Source organism: Topomyia yanbarensis, chromosome 2 (genome assembly GCF_030247195.1).
Source record: "Topomyia yanbarensis strain Yona2022 chromosome 2, ASM3024719v1, whole genome shotgun sequence".
NCBI lineage: Eukaryota > Metazoa > Arthropoda > Insecta > Diptera > Culicidae > Topomyia > Topomyia yanbarensis.
This window is the reverse complement of record NC_080671.1, coordinates 436,619,338-436,629,031: the sequence shown is the minus strand read 5'-3', so window position 1 is coordinate 436,629,031 and position 9,694 is coordinate 436,619,338. Positions and strand designations below refer to the sequence as shown.

Genomic DNA, 9,694 nt, shown 5'->3' with positions numbered 1-9,694 from the left:
TGTTCTTCTTCCATACTGTTCGACAGCTTCTCTGAAGGAGCCGAAATTAAAACGTTTGGTTTCGTGTAATCCGTTTGGTCCTTTGACACTCTAATTTGATTTCGATGGGCCTCCGCCCGAACGTTTCCAATGAAAATCTGAAATATATGTTTAGAAACACGTTTTAGAAAAGTAGCTTTAAGCCATCTTACTTTGTTTTGAGGGTTATGATTTTTATACCAAATTTCGTCCCCCTCTGTCAATTTATCAATAGGATCATCGTTTTTCTTATGGAGTGTTGTCAAGATCGATTTATTTTCGTTGGTTTCTTGTGGTAACAGTAAATGTCTTTTGTAACCCAATTTAGGGTTAATTAAATCTAGTAACGTCTTTGGTTTGTATGAAAATATCTTCTCAGATGGAAAATGTCCATCACCCATCAAATTATTACTCCTGTAATTAAATAAAAACAAACTGATCTGGTCCTCTAAATTTAACTCAGACACTTCCGGTTCTAACATAAACTTTTTTAAGACATCTTTAGTGGTTCTTACTAATCTCTCCGCCTGTCCGTTACTGGATGGATTGTAAGGCGGGCTTTTGAGAACCTTGATTCCTTGCCTCTCCAAAAAGCTTACAAAAGCATGAGAGTTAAATGGTGGACCGCCGTCCGATACTAAAACATCCGGTAACCCGAATCGAGCAAAATAACTTACTAAACGTTTCAACACATTGTTACAATCCGTTCCTCTCTTCATCCAGTCCACCTCAATCCATTTGGAGAAGCTATCACCCACAAGCAGAAAAGTGTGATGTGCAAAATGGAAGAAATCTAAGTGAATGCGACTGAAGGGTTTAGTTGTTGGAACCCATTTAGATTCTATTTTCGGTTTCTGGACAACTGCCATGCTGTTGCAACTGTGACATTTGTCGATAAATATCTCTATATCCTTGTTGATACCAAACCAGTAAACTGAACGTCTAGCAAGCTGCTTCATTTTGACAATTCCTATATGATTGCCATGCAGAAGTCTCAGTATTGAATTTTGTAATTGTTTTGGTATTACCACCCTATCTTGGTACAGTAAGCAACCTTCAACCGATTCAAGATCGTGTTGGTTTGCGAAAACGTTTGTAAAGCTTTTATCTATTTTCTTTGGCCACCCATTTTTCATAAATGATGTAACATCTTGTAAAAATTTGTCATTTTCTGTTTCCTTGGCAATGTGTTTAAAATTTAATGGTATATCTTTACTGAAATTTATGCTTCTGATGAATTCTCCATCCCAAACTTTTGGAACTGATGTTTCTAGAGGGAATCTAGAGCAGAAATCTGCATTACCTATTTTATGCGATGGTCTGTATTGAAAGTCGAAATCATATATTGAAAGCTCTAAAATATATCGTTGTAATCGTGTCACATAAATAGAATTTTTTCCAGTTTTACCAAATATACCAACTAATGGTTTATGATCAGTAAAAACTTGAAACTTTTTGCCAAATAAATACTTGTGAAACTTTTTTATAGTGGTTACTAAAGCCAATGCCTCTAAATGTAGGATAGGGTACGATTTTTGTGCTGAGTTCAGTGAAAATGATGTGAAACATACAGGCTTCTCTACACCATCTATCACGTGACTCATGACTCCTCCCAGGCCATAGCCGGATGCGTCAGAAATTATCACAATAGGTTTAGTTGAATCATAGAATTCTAAAAAATTTGTTGTCAATAGTAATGTTTTACTTTCTTCAAATGCTTTGTTGCAATTTTCGTCCCAAATAAATTTAGTATCATTTTTTAATAGATTGTAAAGGTAATAAAGTTTTGTTGATAAATGTGGTATAAATTTATGATAATAATTAATCAAGCCCAGAAAAGATTTGAGTTCTGTTACGTTTTTGGATATCTTGGCCATTTTTATCGTAGAAATTTTGTCAGAACATGGTGCCAATCCTTTTTCATTGAGTATATGGCCTAAATATTTCGATTCATTCACGAAGAATTCACATTTTTCCCAATTGACTTTGATATTTGCCTTCAGCAATCTCTCCAAAACCTTATTCAGTTTTTGAGAACAATCTTCCAAATCGTTTCCTGAAATAAGTACATCATCTAAATAACAAGAAACACATTTGATACCTTCTAAAACTTGGTCCATGAGCTGCTGGAATATTGAAGCACTAGACGATGCCCCTTGTGGAAGCCTATTGTATGTATATAAACCTTTGATAGTGTTGATTACCATGAATTGTTTGGACCTTTCTGACAATTTTAATTGTGTATAAGCACCCTCTAAATCCAACAAGCAAAAAAATTTGCTACCAGCTAAATTAGAAAACAAGTCTTGTGCTACTGGTAGAGGATAAGTATTTGCGATTATGTGTTTATTGATTGAAACTTTACAATCGATAACCAATCTTATTTCGTTGTTCTTTTTCATTACTACAATCACCGGTGAGGCCCACTCACTAGTTTGAATTGGTGTTATAACCTTCTCTTTTTCTAGTTTTTCTAAGTAATTCAACACTTTCTCTTTTAAACGGAAAGGTACGTCATAGGCTTTTTTAAAAATTGGAATATTGTCCTTCAACACCAGGTTGGCTTTAAAACCTTTTATAGCTGAAGAGAAATCTTTAATAAAAACATTTGTATACTTCTGTTTAATTTCCTCTACCAATTTGTCTGTATTTTCTCCATTTATTCTATTTATTATAGCATTATTTGAGAAAGCATTTCTCCATTTGGTAAAGAATACATCCAACCATGGTCTACCCATTAGGGGAACAAACGAATTATCGCAATCTAATATTAGTAATTTCAAAACTCTCTTTAAACCATTTAGTTCCACAGAAACATCGGTTTCTCCCACTATTTTCAACTTTGACCCATTTACTACCATTAATTGTTTACCACATTTATTTAAAGTGTTTTTAAAATTGGATGAGTACTGTAATTTACTCATCACCGACACTGATGCTCCACAATCAATCTCCATGTCAATCAATTTCCCATCAATTTTACATTTAATTAAACAGGGGTTATTTATAGCATTAATGGACGCCACATGCATACAATCTAAAAGTTCTGTACCTGTTTCTTCTTCGCTGTCGGATTCATTCCTCATATCCGTTGACATCCTGTTCAATAGCTCACTCAAATGTCTGTCTGCGCTTGGTCCGGGTTTGAATGAATCCACCACGTTCACTGTATCTCTTTTTAAATTCCTCAAGGCAAAACATTTACTTTTGATATGACCCTTTTTTTACAATAGGTACAGAATGCATTTGAAAAATCGGGTCGATGCCTGGTATTATACCTGTAGTTGCTATAATTGGGATTTATTTTCCCAAAATCTTCAAATCCCCGACTTTTATAACCTAAACGGCTTTTAACTGGCCCTCTCGAAGTACCTTCTCCTGGATTTTGTTCAACATTCAGTCTAACAGCATTAGTAAGTTTACGTAAGGCATTTATAGCAAGACTATTAGTGGGATTATTCAAAGTGGAATCTAAAGCTCTGGAATTTGTAGCTGCTATCACCCATGTGGCTATTATTTTCTCAGCAGAGTCGAGAGTGAGGTTATCCTCATTTAAGAGTCTTTGCTGTAAGGCTTTATCCTTTAATCCAGCAACTACTCTGTCTCGAATCGCTGCTTGCTTGTGATCCCCAAAAGTACAAAACTCCGCCTGGAGTTTAACCGCTAATATAAAATCTTCTATTGTCTCATCTAACTGCTGTATTCTCTGATGAAATTTGAATCGTTGAATTAAATCTGATTCAACTTTATCCAATCTTAGCTTTAATTTAGCTACTATTTCGCTATAAGGGGCGTCGATTAATTTTCCATTTGGAAATAAAAGCTTTAATTCAGCGAAAATAATGGGACCACCTAATGTGACGAAATGTGCTTTCTTGGATTCCTCGGTAACTTTATTCATTATAAAATAATATCCAAGCCTCTCTTCCCAATCCGAGAAAGATGTACCTTTGCGGTACGGCTCTATTGTCGTAACCATCCCTCTAAGAACGGTTGGTTTCAAAATCGTCCAATGAAGGACGTTCGTTGGACCAATTCGGACAACGTCCAAATAACCGTTCAACAAACGTCCATCGTTGGACCCGTGTTGAACGATTTTGAAACAATTTTTTGGACGTCTCAGTGGGATATTAGCCATCTTAAATTTACAGGAAATGAAAAATTATATCAGAATGTGGCACTAATATGGTTAAACGATTTTATGAGAGTAAAAGGATGAAAACGACTCACCGATTCCTTTTGTAAAGCTCACCCGATTCGACCCTCGCCGATTAACTTTGTCGCAACCTTCGACCTTTATCGGTTCAACTCTAGTCGGGATACTCGGCCTTTGCTGCTCAGCTCCAAGCCCTTTGCCGGAACGTGACCTTCGTCAGAAATGTCCTCCTTCGACGTGATGATCCTTTGCCGGTTTCCGTGTCCACAGAACAGATAATATCCTGCCGTTAACTAGTGAATTCACCTCACGTTTTGTTCCTTGTCCACAATTCAAAAGAAAAACAAAATGTCATTAGTATTAATTCTGGACACGTTTTCAATTGTCTAAGTAGAACAATGTGTTAATTGTTTTAGTGGAAATGTATTATCTTACACAATATACGCCACGCTTTTCAAACAAAATGACTGCCAATGCATAAATGTGCACGTCTGTTCAAAGATAAAATAATTTATGCACTTTTTTATAATTGAAAACCACTATTACACACTTTACCCTAGTATGTACCACTTACCACTCAACAAGCGAAAAACAAACAAAAGAATTTATCGTCTTTTATAGCACCCGTCTAACCAGCAATGGCTGAATTTCTGTGGGAATAAAGAGCTATGCAAAGCACGCCGCGAATGAAAACAAAAAAAAACCCTTTTATTGGGCTCTACTTATTTTTCCTCGTCGCCAAATTGTTATATATTGACTTACCAGCTTTTACTCTACTTCCGTTCGGACAACGCCAAATCCGAAATCCGTTGTAACCGTGAACTTAGTTGAAATCACCGGCAGAAGCAAGCAGAGGGAAAACTTAGAGAAGACGCTCGGTAAATAAAACGCACTTTATAACTTGGAGGTACAAATCGATCTGAGGCGAGATCGCCTAGATAGAACTTTTTATTCTATTTTTGCTTGTAACAGTGTTGCCAAAAACTATAATTAGTTTTATCTTTAACTGTTTCCTGGTGTATACCAGTTTCTAACAGTACACAACAGCCAGAACAGTAGTCAAACCGAGTACATTTTGCCGTACAGCAGTAGAATACATTTTTGTTTTGCTGCTGTACTCCGACTGCTCGGTGAGAGTGTGGCGTAGTAAAGTTTGTTCTCTCGCTTTGTACATTTTTCTCTGCATAGTCAAAGGGAGAGTCCCGCACACGAAAGCGTTGATGCCGGCCGTGGCGTAAATGAGCCGCATTCATTGTAGTCATTTTTGAATAAAAATATTAAAAAGATTGAAAATATTAAAAAATGTAAAATAAGGAAAGCGAAGCTGTACCGCTCGCGTCTGGTGGCTGTACTGGAGACAGTAGTTTTCTGTCATGTTACTGCTTTACACACAGGCAGCCGTACAGCGCTGGGCGTCCTGCACTAGCGAATGACAGCAGCATCGAGAGAGAAATGAGAATGTAGGCAGAAAAATTACAGCCGTGGAAAAGGTAGGCATTTTGCATCCTTGCTTATCAAAGTTTCCGTACGGCACAAGTGGTGGTTTCTTTTGTGGAATTTCATTGAGAGTTTGTCCTCCACTGGCACCTATCCCTGATCCAGGTAGTATAATTCTGCGCTCTGGGAACACCCGTCGGAATTGGACCTAAAAATAAACATCCATCAATCACGGTACCGAAAGCATGGACGAGATACTAACGGGAACTGATTTTTATGCGGAACTCTGTGCTACTAGAACAACTGCCACCGGCACAGAAGTGTTACAATTATTGTTTCCGAGTTCTTCCGGTTAGAACAGTACTCTTTCTTGCGCACTTTGTTCACAAATATTGAGTGACAATGGATCACTATATCGCCCATTATGGTGTTCCCCATTTCCTGCAGGTTGTTGAGATCCATCAGCATGCCAATTGGAATACCATTTTGTATAATGCACATTTCCTGCTGCAGACAGAATCCCAGCTCTAGGGTGAATGCGTTTGATCTGCGACCGTTTGAGTTTTATTTTTATCATGCGTGCTTCAAAATCCTTTGAGGGAAATCGGGATGTTGGAACGTCTCGGACAGCCACTAAAGTAGCAAAAAGGCGATCAGTGCACAAAATAATACGTTGTAGCATCTTGATTTGAACAATATAAGTAACGGTAGTTGGTTTATGAGCCTAGAGCAGTTGTTGCTTAATTCCAGATGGTTGTTTGCGTAGGTATAACGGTTGTACACGAAATTATAAATTTTTTGGACGTGGATTTTCTTCCCGGTCAATGAAGTGGTGAGGACATACGGCTGCAGAGTTGGCATCTTTTCGTTCACTGCCCATGACCGCATATCAGTCCCATAAATATAGGAAATCGCATAAAAACGGGACAACTATGCGATCACGGGTAGTTCAGCTGTTGCGCGGCGAAAAAAATTTACCACCCGTTTGATTAGCTACACTTGGTAATCATTTAATTACTTCCGTCCCGCGGGAAAAACGAATTTTCGGCAAAAAAAATGTAAAAATATTTGAGTACTTACCATTTCTAATTGAAGCAACACCATTTTTTCATTGTTTTCAATCACACGCGTAGCTAAGGCAACTATGGTAACGGTTGTTCGAATTTTTTTTCGAACTTTCAACGCTTCGAATACAGTTATAACTTTTATAGGCAATTATAAATGTATATAAGGGGATATAAATAATATAAAACGAGGTGAAATATTTTTATAAAAGAGTGTCACGCCCTTGGATCTGCCTCTAGGTTTTCCTTAATTTTCATAAACAATTATCAACAAATTGATCGGTGATTTGGAGTTTAAAAATTATTTTTTTACCAATGTTTACAGAAATATATGCACTATGACAGAACAGAATCAAATCAGCAACACTTTGCTTCCAGCGCTATCTGTGAGCGGTTTTAACGTAGAATCGCCAATAGACTGTGCTGCGTGATGTTCCCACCTATATATTTCTTCATCGTGTTGTGCATTACTTTTTCACTGGGATTATGTTTACGCGCTGTAACGTTGGCAGTACCGTAAAATTCAAATGCCTAAAAAAAAGAACACTGTCAAAACATTTCGCAATCGTTTGTGATTTTCCTCCGATTCGTAACAGCCGTTTTTAAATATTGAAAATATCTTCATAGTTTTTAATCTTACGCATCTTTTTGCTGCCACGCAGTGGTATTTATAATCACCATAACGAAGAGAAAAGTGCCCGGCGGTTTGTGGTTGCAAACGGACATAATGTCCGTGTTCCACCCGAAACGGTTATCCGACTGTAAACAGTTGGAAAATGAGCTACTCCAAGCATCAGAATCGGAGATCGAGGGCACAGCAAAGAACAGGTACGTTCCCGAATAAACTATAACAAGCCTTATTGTCTACTGTACCGGTATCGGGATGGTATTTTTCAGTGACAGAGATTCATCAACCGAGGAACGTTCACCGCGGTATATCAGAGCTACAAGAAGGTAAATTGGTTCAACTTACTTTAGTTGAGTTTGCATATACTAATTGGTTTGTGCAGTTTTCAGCCGAAGCGAGTTTCTGAGTTGCCACCCCTGGAATCGGAATCAGATTCGGATGACGATAAGTAACTTATACCCACAAGAATACGTAGGATCAATTTTGACGGTACTTTTTATTTTGCAGTTTGAATTGTGCAATTTTGAACGATTCGTTTTTGCTGACTCCCTCGAAAGGAATCGATGATATGGACCAAACTACACAAGTTCCGCACCCAGCAACAACGTTGTCGCAGAAAGAAAACGTACCTGATAAGCCAGCGAGGAGGAAATTGGAAAATAAATTGATTACTGTGACTGATCAAATTCCAACGGAATCCGTAATAGCACCTATTAAGCGAGTTCCTCTACAGGATCGATCACAGTTAGAGAAACAGTTCAGTATATTTAGTCAGATTGATGGCAAGTCGCTTAAAACGCGAGATTCGGGCATAAGCTCTACTACGTCTTCGGTGCTGGGTGCAGCAGAGCAAAACATTGAATTCGAGGTCAAGTCACACACAGCAGATGCTTCGAAAGCAGTGACGAATGAACAAAAAGTACAGTCTCCCCAAAAAGATTGTCACGAGGTCCATGACAAAAACAAGCAACTGTTCGTGACACCAAGGGATAAGTTAGCCTTGGGCAGCGCTAGAGGAACAATTTCCCGAATGCTGACATCAACTGCCACACGTGGTTCCCGCACTACACTGGAGAATGAGTTTAAATCACAAAAAATACTGTTTGCAACCCCAATTACAAACGGCGTGGCACGACCGGCGGTTTGTGCGAACGACAGTCTATCCTTGTCGCTAGTTGATACTCCGATCAAATCAAAGGAAAGACCTCTATCACCCATTGTCGAGCAGCCACAAAGTGGATCACAACCGAAGGCTGGGATTTCTCCAAAAATAGCGGTTCCGGAGCGACGATCATCTCCAGAGCCACCACCACCACCACGTAAAGAAGCGATGCAGTGTGAACCAAAAAAGGAAACCGTCGAACAACAGACGAAACCGTTGCCCGTTATCACTATCAACGGGAAGGATTACCAGATTCTGAAAAAGCTCGGTTCCGGTGGCTCCAGCTCAGTGTTTTCGGCCAAACAAATGGGGACAGGCGTTGATTGTGCATTGAAGGTAGGTGTTCGTGAAAGAATAATGTCGAAAAATATCTCAAACCCATTGTTTTCAGTTGGTGAATCTCGAAGGCGATTCCAGCATAGTAGAAGGTTACTTAAACGAAACAAAACTGTTGGCGAAATTGCAAGGAAATGAAAATGTAGTAGCGCTGTATGACTAGTGAGTATTTATAGGGAAAAAAAATCAGTTCCATGTAATTTAATCGAAACGATGAACTTTTAGTTGTCATGTTCCAGAGTCTAACCAACTTTACCTGGTAATGGAAAAGGGTGATAGTGATCTGCACAAAATCCTGCAAAGCTACCGCAAGGATATACCGTTGTACACGCTCATGCAGATTTGGTACCAGATGGTACAGTGTGTGCACTACATTCACGAGCACGGTGTCATCCATCTGGATCTCAAACCGGCCAACTTTCTAATGGTAAAAGGTCGCCTGAAACTGATTGACTTTGGCATCGCCAGCAATATCTCCTTCGACTCCACCAGTATTATGAAGTTTTCCCAAGCGGGCACATTCAACTACATCAGCCCGGAAGCTCTGATTGACACTTCCACGGAGAACGGTTCAGCCAATTCCCAGCCCAAGATCCGCATGTCGAAAAAGTCTGACATCTGGTCACTGGGGTGCATCCTGTATTTACTGCTGTACAAGAGGACTCCATTTGCCCACATCAAGAACATCTACAACAAGGTAAATATTATCACCAATCCCAACACGACTATTGAGTTTCCGACGCTGCCCAGTTACTATCCGCCAATTTTGCTCGAAATGCTGCAGCGCTGTCTCAAGTACGATCCAAAGACGAGAGCTTCTACGGCGGATTTGCTTGACTACCCGTTTGACATGGTGATACCGGTTGGGAAATAAAGATGCTGTATCAACATTA

At 39.0% G+C, this 9,694-nt stretch overlaps 1 protein-coding gene across 1 annotated transcript; it reads left to right on the top strand.

Moving 5' to 3' along the window:
• The first annotated feature begins 7,207 nt into the window (after nt 1-7,207).
• On the top strand, nt 7,208-9,694 carry LOC131685546 (uncharacterized). Its single transcript, XM_058969352.1, has 6 exons — nt 7,208-7,503; nt 7,573-7,629; nt 7,686-7,751; nt 7,811-8,801; nt 8,857-8,963; nt 9,027-9,694. Exons 1-6 carry the CDS (start codon nt 7,403-7,405, stop codon nt 9,673-9,675), a joined length of 1,971 nt encoding a protein of 656 aa, XP_058825335.1. The 5' UTR covers nt 7,208-7,402; the 3' UTR covers nt 9,676-9,694.

Coding starts and splice junctions, on each gene's coding strand:
- LOC131685546 (XM_058969352.1), top strand. CDS start 7,403: ATGTCCGTGTTCCACCCGAAACGGTTATCCGACTGTAAACAGTTGGAA. Junction 7,752..7,810: donor TCAGATTCGGATGACGATAA/GTAACTTATACC, acceptor TTTATTTTGCAG/TTTGAATTGTGCAATTTTGA. Junction 8,802..8,856: donor GCGTTGATTGTGCATTGAAG/GTAGGTGTTCGT, acceptor CATTGTTTTCAG/TTGGTGAATCTCGAAGGCGA.